Genomic DNA, 21,269 nt, shown 5'->3' on the forward strand with positions numbered 1-21,269 from the left:
TACTGAATTTTATTTCTAATGTTTAACATGAGATGTTTTGATGTGAATTTGCTGATGTAAACCACTTTGATATGTAACAACCTGAAAGGGCTATACAAATAAAGTATTTAGTATGTACATTTTAAAATTTGACCTTTTATCGATATACTAATCAAGAAAAAAATTTTTTTCTGCATATAGATACTTTGTGGTTTAAAATTTTGCATATGTTCTTGTAAGTTTGACAAAACTGCCAGTATTGATCAATATAATTATGGTTTTGTTAAATTCTCCATCTCGCATATGTCATCAATCAGCAGCAGCCACATGCATAATTAACATTTTCTCCCTTTTATCATACCCATACTTATGTTTGCAGAACACAGCACATGGCAGAATGTCTTCACATTTCAAAGTGACATGAATGACACAATAAGTTGATAATACCTGTGACTGAATCCATGACGTCTATCCAGCTGCACTCCTCCTGGGGGGCTGTGGGGGAAGCAGTAAGCCTGGATCGGCAGTAGTGAATTGTTTTGCGGCCATAGAAGCTGTCATCTATCTCTATAATGTCTCCAGAACCACACTGCAGTGTGACATTTTGGTCACCACATGCAATAGATCTTGTAGAATCTAAGAAAATGAGACATATAAAGAATCATCATGGTGTGCTAACATAATACAGCTTTTACACCAATTTATTGTGCAGCTCATACCAAACTGGCATATGAAATAGAATTCTTGGCTACAGTTCTTTGTAGCTTCCCACTGAAAGCCTGAATTTCTCAGGACGTGTCCGCAGCCTGCTTCTGTATCTGGCAAGCTCATCCAGTTACTATAGCTGACATCTGAGCCATCCAACCACGCAAGAGCACCTGGAAATGGACAAAAAGAGGCAGACATCAAGTGTGGTGACACTTTAGATTCTGTTATTTAGGTAAAACAGTGATGAACAGTAAGGCCAGTTCATAGTAAATATCTTTTAAGTAAGAGTTCATTCATTGTTGGGTTACAATTTTTCCTCAGACAACAAAAAATATATCAATCAATCAATCAATCAATTTTTTTATATAGCGCCAAATCACAACAAACAGTTGCCCCAAGGCGCTTTATATTGTAAGGCAAGGCCATACAATAATTATGTAAAACCCCAACGGTCAAAACGACCCCCTGTGAGCAAGCACTTGGCTACAGTGGGAAGGAAAAACTCCCTTTTAACGGGAAGAAACCTCCAGCAGAACCAGGCTCAGGGAGGGGCAGTCTTCTGCTGGGACTGGTTGGGGCTGAGGGAGAGAGTTATAACATGGAAGGATGTAGACTCAGTCGTCCTCAAGAGAAACAAAGACACATTCATATATTTGTCATTTGCCAGCAAGCTGACAAATACTGTACCTTGTATTATGCTACAGCTCGAAGGAAATGAGTGATTTTCCCTGCAATTAGCAGAACAACCAGAGACCATAGTGAGTCAGTCAGCAAGTCAGAGTGTCTGTGAGTGAGTGGGTCCACAAAATGTCTACCAGTAACTGTAAAAATGAGTGCATAATTCAGCTTTAAAATCTTGGATTCTGATAGATGGCCTTATGGCCTCAGACAGTGGACTCATCTCTGTGCATGTTCTGTTAGACCTCAGTGCTGCTTTTGATACTGTTGACCATAAAATTTTATTACAGAGATTAGAGCATGCCATAGGTATTAAAGGCACTGCGCTGCGGTGGTTTGAATCATATTTATCTAATAGATTACAATTTGTTCATGTAAATGGGGAATCTTCTTCACAGACTAAGGTTAATTATGGAGTTCCACAAGGTTCTGTGATAGGACCAATTTTATTCACTTTATACATGCTTCCCTTAGGCAGTATTATTAGACGGCATTGCTTAAATTTTCATTGTTACGCAGATGATACCCAGCTTTATCTATCCATGAAGCCAGAGGACACACACCAATTAGCTAAACTGCAGGATTGTCTTACAGACATAAATTTCCTGCTTTTAAACTCAGATAAAACTGAAGTTATTGTACTTGGCCCCACAAATCTTAGAAACATGGTGTCTAACCAGATCCTTATGTTGTGAAAGTGTAGGAACACGGACCCACAACAGGGGGCGCAATGAATGGACAATGGAGGAAGTAAAAAACAAGATTTACTACTGAAACAAGCACGAGTAGTATAACAAACACAATGTTTAGGGTCGAATCCGCTGGTGTCGTGTGGGCAGGCTCGAAGATAGGAGACGTCCGTCTCAGTCGAACCGGAACCACCCAGATCTCCACTGCCACCGAACCCCGGAAATACTGGAACCGCCAAGTCCCGAATTCCCAGGTGGCCACTGCCTCCGCTCGTCGGATCCGGTACTGCTGGCAGGAGAGAGCAAGAACACACAGGAGTGGATGAACGCACCCAGTACAGAGAGGGAGAAGCCGCCTCCACCTCTTGGCAAAGTTCAGCAGGAAGGTGAGTACTTATCCAAAGAAGGAGGGTCTCAGTAGTCACCAGTCCTGAAAGGTTTAACAAGTTTATCAATCACAGAATATGCTGCAGAGAATGTTACCTTGGTCTTAGGCGATATCTCGGCACTGAGGTGGAGACGCCGTCCTCCTGATATACCTCGGTGCTGAGTAGAAACAGCTGTGTTTGGTGATGGGTGACAGCTGTCACCCAGATTACTCCCATGATGCGGTAGCGCCCTCTGGTGCCTGGAGCCCGCACTCCAGGCAGGGCGCCCTCTGGTGGTGGTGGGCCAGCAGTACCTCCTCTTCAGCGGCCCACACAACACCTTACTCTGGATGGCATTACCCTGACCTCTAGTAATACTGTGAGAAATCTTGGAGTCATTTTTGATCAGGATATGTCATTCAAAGCGCATATTAAACAAATATGTAGGACTGCTTTTTTGCATTTACGCAATATCTCTAAATTAGAAAGGTCTTGTCTCAGAGTGATGCTGAAAAACTAATTCATGCATTTATTTCCTCTAGGCTGGACTATTGTAATTCATTATTATCAGGTTGTCCTAAAAGTTCCCTGAAAAGCCTTCAGTTAATTCAAAATACTGCAGCTAGAGTACTAACGGGGACTAGAAGGAGAGAGCATATCTCACCCATATTGGCCTCTCTTCATTGGCTTCCTGTTAATTCTAGAATAGAATTTAAAATTCTTCTTCTTACTTATAAGGTTTTGAATAATCAGGTCCCATCTTATCTTAGGGACCTCGTAGTACCATATCACCCCAATAGAGCGCTTCGCTCTCAGACTGCGGGCTTACTTGTAGTTCCTAGGGTTTGTAAGAGTAGAATGGGAGGCAGAGCCTTCAGCTTTCAGGCTCCTCTCCTGTGGAACCAGCTCCCAATTCGGATCAGGGAGACAGACACCCTCTCTACTTTTAAGATTAGGCTTAAAACTTTCCTTTTTGCTAAAGCTTATAGTTAGGGCTGGATCAGGTGACCCTGAATCATGCCTTAGTTATGCTGGTATAGACAGACTGCTGGGGGGTTCCCATGATGCACTGAGTGTTTCTTTCTCTTTTTGCTCTGTATGCACCACTCTGCATTTAATCATTAGTGATTGATCTCTGCTCCCCTCCACAGCATGTCTTTTTCCTGGTTCTCTCCCTCAGCCCCAACCAGTCCCAGCAGAAGACTGCCCCTCCCTGAGCCTGGTTCTGCTGGAGGTTTCTTCCTGTTAAAAGGGAGTTTTTCCTTCCCACTGTCGCCAAGTGCTTGCTAACAGGGGGTCGTTTTGACCGTTGGGGTTTTTACGTAATTATTGTATGGCCTTGCCTTACAATATAAAGCGCCTTGGGGCAACTGTTTGTTGTGATTTGGCGCTATATAAAAAAATTGATTGATTGATTGATAGATGCAGGTGAGGACCAGCAAACCTCTCAGGCCATCTTTTCACATTGTTTTATATATTATCTTTAATAGGAATGTTGGCACAACAGGACATGTCTGGAGTTGTTCAGGCAGGCACATGTAAATGTGACCCTGTTTTTGTGACAGAGATGACTGTGGGATTCGAACATCAGCTTGCTTGCGCTCGAGACCAAGACTCTACCAGGTTAGCCAAAGGGGAATTCCCCACTAGCCAAGATAGCAGGAACATCTTTTCAATCCAGACTTCACCTTGCTACATAAAGAAGGTCTTTTGTTTGCATGCAGATTTTGAAGACAGTAATCACAGTGTTGATGTTTGTGTAATCAACATCATAAAACAGGCGTAGTTTTGTCTCGAGCCGCCCCAAGAGACATAATTGCGAATGAGCTCAACGACTTTTATTTGAGATTGGAGACTCAGGATTTTTCTTTGGATTGTACTAATATTTTAAATTCCATTTCACCTACTGATTTGTGCACTAGGTTAGTAGTTGATCCAGGCAAAATCAGGTCACTTTTTAGTAGGGTTCAGAAAAATAAGTCTGCTGGCCCAGATGGCAACTTCTGTTACAGGTCTCTCTCTGTATTGGTGATCATACCCCTCTGGTAATCCATGATTAAGAAATCAATCAGGTCAGCTTTTACAGGTATCTAGGCATTTACTTAGATAACCAGTTTAGTTGGGAAACACATCAATAATTTATCCTCCCGTTTACAGCAGAGGTTATATTTTCTGTGCAGAAGCAGGGTGTTTGGGGTTGATCGGAACATCTTGTTTCTGTTTTATCAGGCTGTTTTGGAAACCATTATCAGATATGGGATGTCATCTTGGTACGGTAATCTCTCTGTCCAGTTAAAATCTAAGCTTGCTCGTCTGGTGAAGACTGCTATGAAAGTTGTAGGTAGGGCTGGAAACTCTTCCCTGCAGTCCATGTATGAACAGTCTGTTCTCAAACAAGTACAGCGAGCTTTGTCGGATCTTTTCCACATCCTCTACCCTGAGTATGAACTCCTACCGTCTGGTAGGCGATACAGAGTCCCTCAGTGCAGACTGAATCACTTTAAAAACTCATTCGTGCCCACGTCAATTAGAGTTTTAAATAATTGTTCCTGGGATAGGTAGTAGGATTGTGCATTAATGTCATGGTGGCATTGTTATTCAGTGTTATTTATTCATTGTCATTCATAATATTGTCAGCATTTTCCTTTTAATCATATGTGGGAGATGACTGTGCAACGGGTTTGTGTATTAGGGATATGTGCAATATTAGGGATAAGTGCAAGACTTTTGTGCAAAAGGGGTATGTGCAATATTGGTGTATGTATTAAGTTATGTGCAATATGCATGAGTTATGCAATTATGCAATGGCAGTTTTATTTGTGCAGCTCTTGGAGTTCAAGACAAATTTCCTGGAAGGGACAATAAAGTGTATCGTATCCAGTGTTGCCACAGTTACTTTGAAAAAGTAATCAAATTATTGATTACTGATTACTCCTTGAAAAAGTAACTTAGTTACTTTACTGATTACTCAATTGTAAAAGTAACTAAGTTAGATTACTAGTTACTTTTTTAGTTACTTTTCCCAGCTGCCGACAACAACCCTCTGGCACCTCAACATGACAATGATACCTGTTTTGCCAAAAGTTACTTTATAGTCACCCTTTCTTGACTTCAATGAAAATAAATACTTGTTTTATAAAAAGTAAAATAAAGACCTCTTTCTTGACCTCATATTTAACTGTTGACAGCACTGTAACAGTAAAACTTGCAATTTCGAACCTACATTGTTTATAAATGTAACTATTAAATTCATTCTAGCATTTTTCTAACATTTAAATTCTCTCTAAATATTTTACTTGTCGAAATTAATATTATTTTAAGTAGTATTAGTAGTTGTAGTAAAAAAAGGCTTCAAAACTGGACCTTTAATCTAGGGGTGTTGTGGGGGAGGGGGGCACATCCCTGCCCCACGCCCCCATTCCACCTGGATTCGCCCCTACTTTGGCGTTTGAGCACAAAGAAAGGATAACATTTATTTATGCAGAAAACGTGACCAGATTTACAGGTAAGAAAGTTTTATTGTGTTTTCACATCATGTGGTCCTCAGAAAGAGAGTTTAGGTGCATTTGAGTGGAAAATAGTGTTAGTTGTTGACGCGTCGCGGAGGATCAGCTGTTTTAACGTGCAGATACGGAGCGGCTCAGCTCAGCTCTAAATAAAGGAGGAAAAAAAGTATAAAAATGTCTTTGTAAAGCTCAGTGCAGCTGTGCTGATCACCGCGCTTTAAGAGGTGACGACGAGTCGAGCAGCTGCAAAAAAAACCGCGGATGAAAAGCTCACAGCTCACTGAAAGTGGGCAGTTCAGTCGAACCCCGACCTCCTGCCCACAGACCAAGTTTAATGCTGCTATCGACCCACAATGAAAAATAATAGTAACGCACAGTGACATGGAGAAGTAACTTTAATCTGATTACTGATTTGGAAAGATTAACGCGTTAGATTACTCGTTACTAAAAAAAGTGGTCAGATCACTGATCGTATCGTATCGTATTGTATAGTAATCATTTCTCTTCTTTATTAAGTTATCAAAAGGTGAAAGATAGACAGCCAACTGTGACTATTGTTATTCAGTTTATTTCTAACCGTGTTTGACCTTACTGCAGCAGATAGATGATTCATTTCGAGAGGTGGGGATGAACCAGTTGTGTGTCTTGATTGTAGGAAAGAAAGTAACAGGAAAAAAATAACGTACAAAAAGTAACTGGAAAAAGTAACATACAAAAAGTAACAGGAAAAAGTAACGTACAAAAAGTAACAATAAAAAGTACAGCTGTGTTGTGGCAATGGAGTATATTGGTGTGTTGAGTTTGTTACATAGTTATGATGGGTGTTTTACTGATTAAGAAATTGATGGCATGTATGAGGGAACACCTTAATGAACCCTAACCCCTAACCATAACCCTAAACACCTTCCATGTAAATAATTATGTGAAAATAAACTTTTATATGGTAAATAAATCCCAATGTTATTTCCTTTCTTGTTGCTTTTTTCCTAGCCAAATCTATTACTTTTCTCCATTACTATTTTCCTGTTACTTTGTTTCCATTCACTGGTTTTTACAATCTGGAACCCAAGGCGGTTCTGTAGTGTGGTGGCTGTGCGCTGCCATGCCGAAAGACTTGGAGTCTTTGCATACTTTAAACCCAGTATCTGCTTTCTAGCCTCAGTAGTTAATAAGAGTCGAGTACACAGCAAAATCAGCAGTATCTATGTCCACTCTTTTCAGTGTTAAATTAACACTTTTTAACTGTTACTTTAACAATATCAGTATTCAATTAAAGCTGGTGGTGTCATGGTTAACAATAGAAAAGTGTTAATATAACATTGAAAATAGATGCATATAGACACTTTCTGGTGTTAATGTAACACCAGCGATTTTGCTGTGCAGTTTACAGCTGTTACCACCATGTTAACAAATAGCCAATGGACTGTATTTCTTAGAACTTTACATTGCTTTACATTGATGCCTCACATTCACCCACTGAGGCACACACACACACACACACACACACACACACACACACACACACACACACACACACACACACACACACACACACACAGAAATTGCTCTCTCTTTTTCTTCATGCAAAAGGTTTTAGCAATGGAAAGACCATTAAGAGATTTACTGATCTATTATAGAACTTCTCCAGCAGAAACCAGCCTCGACAGACATTAAATATACATTAAATCTGTTTAAAGTCTGTTGTTTGCAGACCCTCTCACCATCAGTAGCAGAGTCGAGTGTGAGATTTGGAGAGGCGGGCGCCAACCCGAGCCACCAGTCCATCTCTGGCTTCAAGTGCCTCTGAAGAAACTGCTGCGTTTCATCATTCAGGATAAAAGCAAGGTGCCCTCCACCTTTCTCACACCAGCCCTGGGCACTGAGAAAGGGTCGCTGCAGACCAACAAATTCATAACAAGAGTCATCCAATCCTTGCTGATATTCTGGGCAGGGTAGACCCTCTGCATGTTCCTCAGCAGAATAACTTCTGCTGAGTAAGAGAAGCATCAAAGTGAGTACAGGCAAAGTGGTTGTGTCCATGTCTGGGAGTGCACCCGCTGCAGTAACAGCATGTTTTTAAAGGGCACTGACGTCACCAAACTAAATGATAAAAAACACTGTAGGATTACCTCTGAGATCTTCTTGACAGGTCAGCTTTGTGTTGTGCCCATAACTCTTGTACAAAAACAAAGCTTCGGCGTGGAGTCAAAGGCACTGAGAGAACACAGCCCACAGCCTGCAGAGACAGATAAGCATTTTATTTAGGCCTCTTCCTGCCATGAAAGTGTCCATGTGAGTTTTGAAAGCTTGTTGTACTTAAAGCCACATGGCCTTAGCTGTCCCATTAGCCTGTTGTTACTGAGATTGATGTGGAACAGTGAAATTACCGGCTGAAACAATATGAGGTCATGTGATCCTTGTCAAAACTGCAGCATCAATCCATTGTGGGACACTTTAATGTATGACTGACTCTATTTCTGATTTCATATTGTCATTGAGACAGTGGACCAACATGTGCCTCGCAACCTACTGCTTTCTTAGAATTTACACCAAATTCTATTCAAATCAATTCAATTTCACCCACAGTGCCAATTGCCAAACCACAACATAGGTCACCTCAAGATCTGACACATGAGCAAGGTTTAAGCCTTACCCACCGCATGAGCAAGTGCACTGATGATGGTGGGAAGGAAGAACTCTTTCAGGCATTTTTTGATTATAGGAAGAAACCTCAAGCAAACCAGACTCAGTGGGGTGACCATATGTTTTAACCCTTTCATACATAGTGGTCACTACAGTGGACAGCTATTCAAAAGCTGTTCTTTTGTATATGCATGGGTTTTGTTGTTATAGTTGCATATCAGCAAACACAGTTAACACTTGCGCACCATCCCATACATTGCCACCTAATGGCAAGTGATGGTAAGTGCATTTTTAATGCAAAACCAAGATGGCCAACAGGAAGCCAGAAATGCTGAATGCTCAAGGAATATCTTGTAAATTTTATATAATTTTATTTTATTTTTTAATTTTTATTTGGCACACGCACACAAAAACTTAAAGAAATCTCTCCCAAGACCAAACAAAGAAAAACAAAAGCAAACAAAACCTCAGACAATTTAAAAAAAAAACAATTTCCCAGTTGTGTGCAGCCAAAAGGGTGTGGGCTGAAGCAATGGCTTATGAATGCCCACCCCTATCACGAGTTGCCACATACACATACATATATATGCACTCATAACAACAAGTACAACAAGGAAAAAGACGAAGACGAGCAAAGGTTTTGTAGATTAATACGCCAACCATCCAAACATAGCAGAAAGATTAACAGTATGATGCACAGATTAAACAGAAGAACAGAACGAAAACAAGCAATTTTGTTATTTTTACAAGATTTTTTCAGGCCAGCCAAAGTACCAGATAATTTAATACTATCAGGGCAGTCATTACAGATTTTAACCCCTTTAACAGATAACTGACTTTTTATAGTTGTAAGATACTTTAAGCAGTCAAATACTGAATTTCCTTTCAGATAACAGGAATCCCTCAGTCTAAACAATCCCTGGACATGTTGAGGCAATAGTTCATTATTAACTTTATACATCAACTGTATCATGAAATAATCAACCAAGTCCCAACATTTCAAAATGTGCAAACAAGCAAACAGTGGATTTGTTGGCTCCCGATATAGTTTTTTACTTATAACTCTTACAGCTTTCTTTTGTAACAGAAATATTGATTTATATGTGTTTTATATGTATTTCCTCATACCTCAATGCAGTAAGTCATATATGGAACAAGCAAAGAATGATACGAGGGCTGTCCATAAAGTATAGGTCCTTTTTATTTTTTTCAAAAACTATATGGATTTCATTCATATGTTTTTACGTCATACATGCTTGCACCCTCGTGCGCATGCGTGAGTTTTTCCACGCCTGTCGGTGACGTCATTCGCCTGTGAGCACTCCTTGTGGGAGGAGTCGTCCAGCGCCTCGTCGGAATTCCTTGTCTGAGAAGTTGCTGAGAGACTGGCGCTTTGTTTGATCAAACGTTTTTCTAAACCTGTGAGACACATCGAAGTGGACATGGTTCGAAAAATTAAGCTGGTTTTCAGTGAAAATTTTAACAGCTGATGAGAGATTTTGAGGTGATTCTGTCGCTTTAAGGACTTTTCACGGTGCGAGACGTCGCGCAGCGCTCTCAGGCAGCGTCATCAGCCTGTTTCAAGCTTAAAACCTCCACATTTCAGGCTCTGTTGATCCAGGACGTCGTGAGAGAACAGAGACGTTTCAGAAGAAGTCGGTTTCAGCATTTTATCCAGATATTCCCCTGTTAAAGGAGATTTTTTTAATGAAAGACGTGCGGACGGGTCCACGCGTCGGGACGCAGCTGACGCGGTGCGGCGGCACAGGAAAAACACCTCCGTGTTGATAACCATTTGTTAAAATCCAGTTGGCTTTTGATGGCTTTCAGTGGAGTGAGTATATGAGAAATTGTTTATCAGCTGGAGATGTTCCAACTTGTCCTTAAGGCTTCCAGCAGAGGTGTTTTTCCTGTGATGGAGCGTCGCGGCGGCTGCGAGCCGACGCTGCAATCCGCCCGCACGTCTTTCATTAAAAAAATCTCCTTTAACAGTGGAATATCCGGATAAAATGCTGAAACCGACTTCTTCTGAAACATCTCTGTTCTCTCACGACGTCCTGGATCAACAGAGCCTGAAATGTGGAGGTTTTAAGCTTGAAACAGGCTGATGACGCCGCCTGAGAGTGCTGCGCGACGTCTCGCACCGTGAAAAGTCCTTAAAGCGACAGAATCACCTCAAAATCTCTCATCAGCTGTTAAAATTTTCACTGAAAACCAGCTTAATTTTTCGAACCATGTCCACTTCGATGTGTCTCACAGGTTTAGAAAAAAATTTTGATCAAACAAAGCGCCAGTCTCTCAGCAACTTCTCAGACAAAGGAATTCCGACGAGGGGCTGGACGACTCCTCCCACAAGGAGTGCTCACAGGCGAATGACGTCACCGACAGGCATGGAAAAACTCACGCATGCGCACGAGGGTTCAAGCATGTCTGACGTAAAAACATATGAATGAAATCCATATAGTTTTTGAAAAAAATAAAAAGGACCTATACTTTATGGACAGACCTCGTACAACATAACCAACGAATGCTGGGGGAGAAAGTTTTGTACTTTGTACAAAATCGCAATGACGTTTGAGATTTTGGATTTAACATAATTTATATGAGTTTTCCAGCTTAGTTTGTCATTGATAAAAACACCAAGAAACTTAGTTTCAGTTACCATTTCAGTTTCGACATCATTCAATAATAAATTTCTACTTAAGTTCCTGGGCTTATTTCCAAATATAATACACTTGGTTTTACCCAAATGAAGCAATAACTTATTTAAATCAAACCAATGTTTACATTTTTGTAGTTCCCTCTCCATCATGTCCAGGAGCTGTCCCAAATGATGCCCACTACCAAACATGTTTGGTAGTAGAGGTGGGTGGGAGGTGGGCTAGTAGAGGTGGGCGGATCAATCCTAATATTGATAATATCAATACCAATGCTGGTATTGATATTGAGCGATCCTTGTGTAAAAAGATCGATACTCAAGCTTTTTTTCTCTCCCGCACGCACACAGATTCATCAAAGTCTGCTCTCTGTCTGTAAGAGCAGTGCTGCGCTGTGTCACACAACACGGAGCAGTGCACCCTTGTATTGTGGTTTGTCAGACCTCTACCTCAGGAGATTTTAAGTTGTGTTGAGTGATATTTTTTTAAACAAAAATGTTGATTGCGATAATAAAGTATTTTGTTGTCATGTATAATGTATGGCAAAATTCTATCCTAGGTCTTTTGGATCCTTTGGATCTATGAAGCTTAAATATGAAAAGGTATCAGTATGGATATCGGTGCTACTGGGCCTGTATTTACTTGGTATCGGATCAATACCAAAATTCCCGGTATCGCCCACCTCTAACAGCTAGCATCAAGTATCATCTAAGTTAGCATCAAGTATCATCATATATGCTAGCATCAAGTAACATCTAAGAATTAATATAACTGTTAAAATTTGCAGATGTTTATTTTGTATTGGGAGAAATTTGCAATTAATCACATGTCCATTAAATTGGATGCCATGCATCATGGGCTATATTTCAACTGCAATACATGTACAAACTTTGCTGTCCTTGATAAAGCTGGTCTGATGTTAAATTTTTGGGGGTAAATCATTTGGTGTTTGTTATTATGATGTAAATTAATGATTGTTCATAGTTTTCACACAATATATCATTTCTGTTACTGTTTTGTTGAATACAAATTTCTGTGGATCAAAGATCAAACGCATGGTGTCCAGCTGAGTGGACATGTTTGTAACTCTGTGAAAAATATGTACACAAGAAAAATTACAATTGCACAGTTAATTTCATGCCTAAAGAGAAATAAAAACACCTTGGAAAAAAATTCTTGAATGAGGTTCTCATAATTCATGCATGAAAGGGTTAACCATACTAATGAAATACAGCAAAATTCTAGATTGCTAACTGAAATGTGTAGAATGAGGGCTTCTGTCAGGTTGCATGTCTATAATGTCCCATGCAACGTGCAGCATCCAGACAGTTGTATAAAAGTTTTACAGGCTGTCACGGGTCTCTCTCTCGTGGAAAAGGGGAAGGAATGTTACGCATGTTATGAGAAAAATTCAACAGGCAGCTAATGTGATTGAAAAATGGTTGAAATCCTCCAATTTGTTCTTTCTGGTTGATTCTGGCCCACATTCCAATACAGTAGGTGGCGGTAATGCGTCCAAAGCCTGTTTGCCACCACCTGTATGACGGAGCAAGGAAGAAGAACCTGAGTATGACTCGTCTCCGGTCAAAAGTGACATTTTTTACGTAACCACATCTTCGTCACTATGATTCCAGCGTTTCGGATTCTTCGCAGTAACACAGTAAGACGATGTAAATGCTGTGTTGCATTAGTTTGTTGTCGGGGCGGTGTGTGTGTGTGATCGTTTTGTGTCCCCAGGTTGTCTTGTGTGCACAGCAGAGACTGTGCACGAAGACAGACGGGGAGCTCCGCATCACAAACAAACTCAAGGAGAAGTTTCCTTTAGCTTCGTCCCTCAAAGTTGTGGACATTTCAGGTACGACTGCATCTGTCAGTTCTTTCAAGGCTCGTGTCTGTTTCACCGGATCCAACAAAGTCCGTGAAGGTCGGAGTGTGTTTTTAAATTACGGAGCAGTTCTATTTGGATGCAGCGCTTCTGATTCGTCTAACTAGGTCACGTGATGATGTAATAGGAAAAATCTATTAATCTGTATTTATGGCGGAAATGACGTTTTGAAATCACACTTTCTCTAGTTACAAAATATTGTTGATTATCTATGGTTATGATGATTGTCATGTCTGCATTTTACACATGGAGAGAGAAAAAAAAGGAAATGCTGAACATGACTGGGATTTGTACTATTTAAGTCAGTACAAATAATAATAATAATAAAAATACCAGGAAAATGAACAATTAAAGGATCAGTTAAAAACTTAGTTGGGTCTTGCTTTGGTACAGGCCATTTAGGAAAAAATAGAAGAATTTTCAGTCCTGGGATAGGCTACTGTTTTGCTATATTTTACAGAACAATGAACCCTAATGCCGCATTCACACCGGGCACGACACGAGCGACTGCAGCCACAGGTTGCCATGTAATCCTATGTAAGGACGCGTTTTGGCGCCAAACCGCGCAGCGCGACGCGATGGATGCAAGTGAAGCGATTTTGAGCGTTTTGCGCATTTGTGGCGCGATATTGCGTCGCATCACATCGCGTTGCCCTCCTCCCCAAGTTGGAAAATCTGAACTTTTTCGTCTCTTCGCGCCACGATGACCAATCAGGGACTGAATATGTAGTGATGTGGAGATGTCTGGAGTTTGACTGAAGATGTGAACATGTCCTGTCTCTGGTAGCAGCCTGTGAGCAGGACTTATGTCTCTTTTGTCCTTTATTTCACAATCATGACGGAGTTTTTGGAGTGAGCAGCAGCAACACAGCAGCGGGGAGCGGAGTTTCTTTCTCTTTTTATTTTACGTGAATCGTCCGTGGAGATTATTTTACTTATTAACTACACAGATGTATAATAAAGCAAATGGTGACTGGTTTCTAAACACAATTATGACAGAGTTTTTTTGGGAAAGAGCGAGGAGCAGCCCTGCAGCAAGCAGCAGAGTTTCTTTCTTTCTTATTTTTTTTTTTCCTTTACGTGCGTGCGCCAGTGAATCGTCTGTGGAGAATATTTTACTTATTAACTACACAGATGTATAATAAAACAAATGGTGACTGGTTTCTAAACATAATTATGACAGAGTTTTTTGGGGGGAAGAGCCAGCTGCAGCAAGCAGCGGAGTTTCTTTTTTTTTTTAATTGTTTACATGTGCGCGCGTGAACGGGACAGGAGGTCCTCAAACTGGGTCCCGCAGAGGTGGAAGGACCACTGAATGCGGCCGTCATCCAGACGCAGCTCCTGCAGCAAATAATGATACTCTCTGTATTGGGAGCTTTTCACAACAACTCGCTCCGTGTGATCAAGGTCCGCCATGATGACTTGACACCGAGCGGAATGGAAGCTCCTTCTATTTGATGACGCATTGGAGCGAATTTTCGCAGCGAAAGTCCACCCAAGCAGAGCGACACACCGGGCGAAGGAGGCGCTTCCGTCGCCACGCGACCCCGCAAATTTGTAGCGTCTGATCGCGCCCGGTGTGAAAGTGGCATAAAAGCAACAGGTGGGAGGTACGTTTGTCTTAGGCCCCATTTAAAAAAAAAAACAAAAAAAAAAAACAAAAAAAAAAAACAGAACAAACATTAGTTTATCATCCTTGACATCAGAAAAAAAAGTGATGAGGGAGGGTGGATTTTTCTTTCTTAGAAATAGGTACTTACAATGTTTCAATTTTAATGCAACCTTTATTTAACCAGGTTAGTCCCGTTGAGATCGAGATCCCTTTTACAAGGGAGACTTGACAATTTTTAAAGTTTCCAGTTCACCTAACCTGCATGTCTTTAGATGTGTGAGGAAGCCACGCAAACACAGCAAGAACATGCAAACTTCACACAGAAAGGCCACAGGTGGCACTTGATCCCATAACCTTCTTGCTGTGAGGCAACAGTGCTAACCACTAAGGCACCGTGCTGCCAACATCATTTCAAACCTGAAAAACGACACATACAGCACCTGCATACCAAGTGAGGAAATTAAAATATCAGTTCCTCATGTGCCCGTTCTTGCACCAGCTGTACTGCTGTCAATGAAATTGGCCAAAATAAACAATTAAAAATAAAAATTAATGTGGGCCTTATTTCAGCATATGGGTGGGGATGACAAACTGTTTTTTATGGGACCTTAAAGGAACGCTTTACAATTGCTGATATAGTCAGTGGAATCAAGGATAACCTCAAGCTAAATCAAGAATAAATTGATGTGAACTTCATGCCCCTATATCTTCTGACCTACTGAGATAGTTGTCATCTCAAGAAAACATGCCCTAAACTGAATCTCATTTCAGACATATATGAAACCCAGGTTCCATGTGCATTTCAGACATATATGAAACCCAGGTTCCATGTGATGTAGGACACTCAAACTTGTTTTTGCACAAAGATTAGATGGCTTTGTGTAGTGATAATGTTTTTTTGTTGTTGTTTTTTTGTAATGCTGTTCTGCTTTAGGTGGCTGTGGTGCCATGTATGAAATCCACATAGAGTCAAGTGAGTTCAAAGGTAAAAGGACCATTCAGCAACACCAGTTAGTCAATCAGGTAATATAACATTTAGCCCAGTGTACTGCATGTGTCACAGTGTAGTAAGCTTAAATTATACAGGCTGTACTACAACTTTTTGTCATTAAATGTCTGACTCTTACACTTGTATGTTTGTGCTTTGATTAGTAATTTTACTGGTAAGTTATTTGACAGAAAAATAATTTCCTTATATTGTGGTCAAATAATTAAGTCTGGTTTATAATGGAAAAAATGCCAGAATTTGGTCCCGACCTCTCCGGAGTGAGGATATGTTCCTTTCCTCTCTTTTAAAGCAATGTAAAATGGACATGTTTGAGTTTTAGACTGAAGCAGACAAAACAGGACACTTGACAACGTTGCCTTGGGCTTTGGAAAATTACAACAATTTTATTTCTATTTTCTGGCATTTTATAGACAAAATGAGTTGGTAAAAATAACAGTTTAAGTGATCATGAAAAGAATTATTATCATCACACATATTATACATAAAACAATTGACTTGGAATATCTTACACTTTGTAAGGAACTGCAGGGTTGAACTTTGTGATCTCTGTCTCCTGTCATGTGCCTGATTCTCACATCCTCTTATGTCAAGCGATAATCTATGTGAAGTTAAGATAATATGCAGTGATCTGGATTGAATGATTTCCCTGGATCTGATGGTCAGATACTTATTTCCATGCTTGTTTTCCAAATCTGTCTGCTAGGAAATGGAAAGCATCTTGCTGAAAAAGTGTAGCAAAGATCATCAGGACATTGGTCTGAAAGATATTTCTTGTTTTGCTTAGTGTTACTCAATAACTGCCGCATTTTTCTTCTCCACAGGCACTCAAAGAAGAGATTCAACAAATGCACGGACTACGAATATTCACTGACGTTCCAAAGCATTAGAGAAGTGAAGACGGTGACAGTTTCATCAGCTGTGTGAACAGTGTAGTGAATGTAAAATTGTACAGAATGAATGTGTACTTTCTTTAGTGAAACCTCTTGTACACAGAGGTTATTACATGAAAGCTGAGATACGCACAATGTACGTTTCATATTCCTTTAATAAGGTGACAAGTCACACAGGGTTTTTCCCAGGTTGGATTCTCCTCATAGTTCATGTTAGTTCAGCACGATGCAGGTCTGCTAAGTGTTCCTGCAAAGAAATACCGCTGTAGTGATCATTAGGAAAATCATTACAGACAGTTTATTTCAGCAGAGCTGGGGGGGGGATCTGTTGCACTGTAACTGTAATTTATTTTTAACCTCTTTTAGGCTTGCAGACATGAAAATTAATCTTTCATCTGTAAGGTCATTGCATTGATAATCTAAGCTTTGCAAAAAAGCAGTTGTTTCACCACATTTTTAAACTTTTGTCAGATTTTTATGATAAAAGTCTGTCATAATCAAACTAGAAAAAAAATATTTCCAACAGTAAGCCAAATCAGCATTATCAGCACGTATGTGTTGTGAACTCAAATATTCTGGTCAAAGTTCACGGTTACCCACTTTAGTAAACAAAGCCACGTTACTCTAGTAGTGTGTGATCTATTTATATCTTGCCCTTAAAGTTAAATTAAAATTTTTAAGCGGTGCTAAAGCATCATGCCAGGTCCACATTGTTCAGTGGATGGTTGTCACAACAGTATGCGTGGGTTGCAAAAGTGGACACAGCAAATTTGACAACCATCAACTTCAAACATCAGTAAAGACTTGTAGTATTTCTGAACGGCCTCCTGTTCGTCTTCTTTGGTTAGTACTACGGGGGTGTTTTGTAGTGCATAAGATAGGGCCACAAGTTCTCTCCACCTATTTTGTAGCCCTGTTTTTTGCAGAATTCTTTCAAAACATTGACTTTCCAGAGGTCAAAATCTTCAGTATTTATGTTGCTGTCTGCCCTTGTCGTGTGTTTTAGGTAGTCGTGAACTTTGACCTGGCCCAGCATACACCACGCATACTGAGAGGCTGAATTGGCTTATTACCACATGTGATTGCAGTGGTGGGCCGTGCATTTTACACCTTGGCCTTCATAGCTATCCTCAAGGAAACGCAGTGTCGCATGATGAAAAATCACATATATTCCAGACTTCCCTCATTACCAAATGTTATAAGAGTAGCATGGCTCTTTTAGGAGACGGTGCTGTGCAGAGTGGGTATGGACAAGCGAGATGTGAGTCAAAGTGGCGTGCCCCTAATTATGAATATCTTTATGGCTTAAAATGTCTTGAACTGAAGAGTTAGGAAAAAAATGACCCCCTGTGCCGTTGTTATGAAAGGGGAATCTAGCTATCGAGACCAAAACAATTTTTTTTTTGTTCTTTGGCACCAGGCTATAAACATGCTTATTTCTGCTCTAAAGTTGGATATTTTAACATGGGCTTCTATGGATACCTGCTCTTTTTGGAGCTAACTTCAAGCATCCTCGGCCTCTTTTAGCAGTAACGGTACTTGTAATAAGTGCAGCTTATTCGTAGCTTTGGAGGCCAGGCTGGGCGAATTGGAGGCTCGGCTCCGCACCGTGGAAAATTCTACAGCTAGCCAGGCCCCTGTAGTCGGTGCGGACCAAGGTAGCTTAGCCGCCGTTAGTTCCCCCCTGGCAGACCCCGTGCAGTCGGGAAGGCAGGCTGACTGGGTGACTGTGAGGAGGAAGCGTAGCCCTAAACAGAAGCCCCGTGTACACCGTCAACCCGTTCACATCTCTAACCGTTTTTCCCCACTCGACGATACACTCGCCGAGGATCAAACTCTGGTTATTGGCGACTCTGTTTTGAGAAATGTGAAGTTAGCGACACCAGCAACCATTGTCAATTGTCTTCCGGGGACCAGAGCAGGCGACATCGAAGGACATTTGAAATTGCTGGCTAAGGCTAAGCGTAAATTTGGTAAGATTGTAATTCACGTCGGCAGTAATGACACTTGGTTACGCCAATCGGAGGTCACTAAAATTAACATTGAATCGGTGTGTAACTTTGCAAAAACAATGTCGGACTCTGTTGTTTTCTCTGGGCCCCTCCCCAATCAGACCGGGAGTGACATGTTTAGCCGCATGTTCTCCTTGAATTGCTGGCTGTCTGAGTGGTGTCCAAAAAATGAGGTGGGCTTCATTGATAATTGGCAAAGCTTCTGGGGAAAACCTGGTCTTATTAGGAGAGACGGCATCCATCCCACTTTAGAGGGAGTAGCTCTCATTTCTAGAAATCTGGCCAATTTTTTGGGATCCTCCAAACTGTGACTGTCTAGCGTTGGGACCAGGAGGCAGAGCTGTGGTCTTATACACCTCTCTGCAGCTTCTCTCCCCCTGCCATCCCCCTATTACCCCATCCCCGTAGAGACGGTGCCTGCTCCCAGACCACCAATAACTAGCAAAAATCTATTTAAGCATAAAAATTCAAAAAGAAAAAATAATATAGCACCTTCAACTGCACCACAGACTAAAACAGTTAAATGTGGTCTATTAAACATTAGGTCTCTTTCTTCTAAGTCCCTGTTGGTAAATGATATAATAATTGATCAACGTATTGATTTATTCTGCCTAACAGAAACTTGGTTACAGCAGGATGAATATGTTAGTTTAAATGAGTCAACACCCCCGAGTCACACTAACTGTCAGAATGCTCGTAGCACGGGCCGGGGCGGAGGATTAGCAGCAATCTTCCATTCCAGCTTATTAATTAATCAAAAACCTAGACAGAGCTTTAATTCATTTGAAAGCTTGTCTCTTAGTCTTGTCCATCCAAATTGGAAGTCCCAAAAAACAGTTTTATTTGTTATTATCTATCGTCCACCTGGTCGTTACTGTGAGTTTCTCTGTGAATTTTCAGACCTTTTGTCTGACTTAGTGCTTAGCTCAGATAAGATAATTATAGTGGGCGATTTTAACATCCACACAGATGCTGAGAATGACAGCCTCAACACTGCATTTAATCTATTATTAGACTCTATCGGCTTTGCTCAAAAAGTAAATGAGTCCACCCACCACTTTAATCATATTTTAGATCTTGTTCTGACTTATGGTATGGAAATAGAAGACTTAACAGTATTCCCTGAAAACTCCCTTTTGTCTGATCATTTTTTAATAACATTTACATTTACCCTGATGGACTACCCTGCAGTGGGGAATAAGTTTCATTACACTAGAAGTCTTTCAGAAAGCGCTGTAACTAGGTTTAAGGATATGATTCCTTCTTTATGTTCTCTAATGTCATATACCAACACAGAGCAGAGTAGCTACGTAAACTCTGTAAGGGAGTTAGAGTATCTTGTCAATAGTTTTACATCCTCATTGAAGACAACTTTGGATGCTGTAGCTCCTCTGAAAAAGAGAGCTTTAAATCAGAAGTGTCTGACTCTGTGGTATAACTCACAAACTCGTAGCTTAAAGCTGATAACCCGTAAGTTGGAGAGGAAATGGCGTCTCACTAATTTAGAAGATCTTCACTTAGCCTGGAAAAAGAGTTTGTTGCTCTATAAGAAAGCCCTTCGTGAAGCTAGGACATCTTTCTACTCATCACTAATTGAAGAAAATAAGAACAACCCCAGGTTTCTTTTCAGCACTGTAGCCAGGCTGACAAAGAGTCAGAGCTCTATTGAGCTGAGTATTCCATTAACTTTAACTAGTAATGACTTCATGACTTTCTTTGCTAACAAAATTTTGACTATTAGAGAAAAAATTACTCATAACCATCCCAAAGATGTATTGTTATCTTTGGCTGCTTTCAGTGATGCCGGTATTTGGTTAGACTCTTTCTCTCCGATTGTTCTGTCTGAGTTATTTTCATTAGTTACTTCATCCAAACCATCAACATGCTTATTAGACCCCATTCCTGCCAGGCTGCTCAAGGAAGTCCTACCATTATTTAATGCTTCAATCTTAAATATGATCAATCTATCTTTGTTAGTTGGTTATGTACCACAGGCCTTTAAGGTGGCAGTAATTAAACCATTACTTAAAAAGCCATCACTTGACCCAGCTATCTTAGCTAATTATAGGCCAATCTCCAACCTTCCTTTTCTCTCAAAGATTCTTGAGAGGGTAGTTGTAAAACAGCTAACTGATCACCTGCAGAGGAATGGTCTATTTGAAGAGTTTCAGTCAGGTTTTAGAATTCATCATAGTACAGAAACAGCATTAGTGAAGGTTACAAATGATCTTCTTATGGCTTCGGACAGTGGACTTATCTCTGTGCTTGTTCTGTTGGACCTCAGTGCTGCTTTTGATACTGTTGACCATAAAATTTTATTACAGAGATTAGAGCATGTCATAGGTATTAAAGGCATTGCGCTGCGGTGGTTTGAATCATATTTGTCTAATAGATTACAGTTTGTTCATGTAAATGGGGAATCTTCTCACAGACTAAAGTTAATTATGGAGTTCCACAAGGTTCTGTGCTAGGACCAATTTTATTCACTTTATACATGCTTCCCTTGGGCAGTATTATTAGACGGTATTGCTTAAATTTTCATTGTTACGCAGATGATACCCAGCTTTATCTATCCATGAAGCCAGAGGATACACACCAATTAGCTAAACTGCAGGATTGTCTTACAGACATAA

General features: G+C 40.5%; 2 protein-coding genes across 2 annotated transcripts in view; one reads left to right on the plus strand and one right to left on the minus strand.

The window, feature by feature from the left end:
- LOC117528020 (polycystic kidney disease protein 1-like 2) overlaps window positions 1–8,408 on the minus strand; it is a 113,543-nt gene extending 105,135 nt beyond the window's left edge. The window contains exons 1-3 of the mRNA XM_034190544.1: window positions 7,650–8,408; window positions 699–857; window positions 427–615 (exon numbers count right to left, since the gene is read on the minus strand). Coding sequence (XP_034046435.1) covers window positions 427–615; window positions 699–857; window positions 7,650–7,968 — 667 coding nt within the window. The 5' untranslated portion in view covers window positions 7,969–8,408. The remainder of the gene's footprint in view (window positions 1–426; window positions 616–698; window positions 858–7,649) is intronic.
- A 4,348-nt stretch (window positions 8,409–12,756) lies between these two features.
- Window positions 12,757–16,908, plus strand: bola3 (bolA family member 3). The gene is made up of 4 exons (XM_034190550.1): window positions 12,757–12,888; window positions 12,966–13,083; window positions 15,660–15,748; window positions 16,556–16,908. Exons 1-4 carry the CDS (start codon window positions 12,853–12,855, stop codon window positions 16,619–16,621), a joined length of 309 nt encoding a protein of 102 aa, XP_034046441.1. The 5' UTR covers window positions 12,757–12,852; the 3' UTR covers window positions 16,622–16,908.
- Window positions 16,909–21,269: the final 4,361 nt, after the last annotated feature.

Source organism: Thalassophryne amazonica, chromosome 2 (assembly GCF_902500255.1).
Source record: "Thalassophryne amazonica chromosome 2, fThaAma1.1, whole genome shotgun sequence".
Taxonomy (NCBI): domain Eukaryota; kingdom Metazoa; phylum Chordata; class Actinopteri; order Batrachoidiformes; family Batrachoididae; genus Thalassophryne; species Thalassophryne amazonica.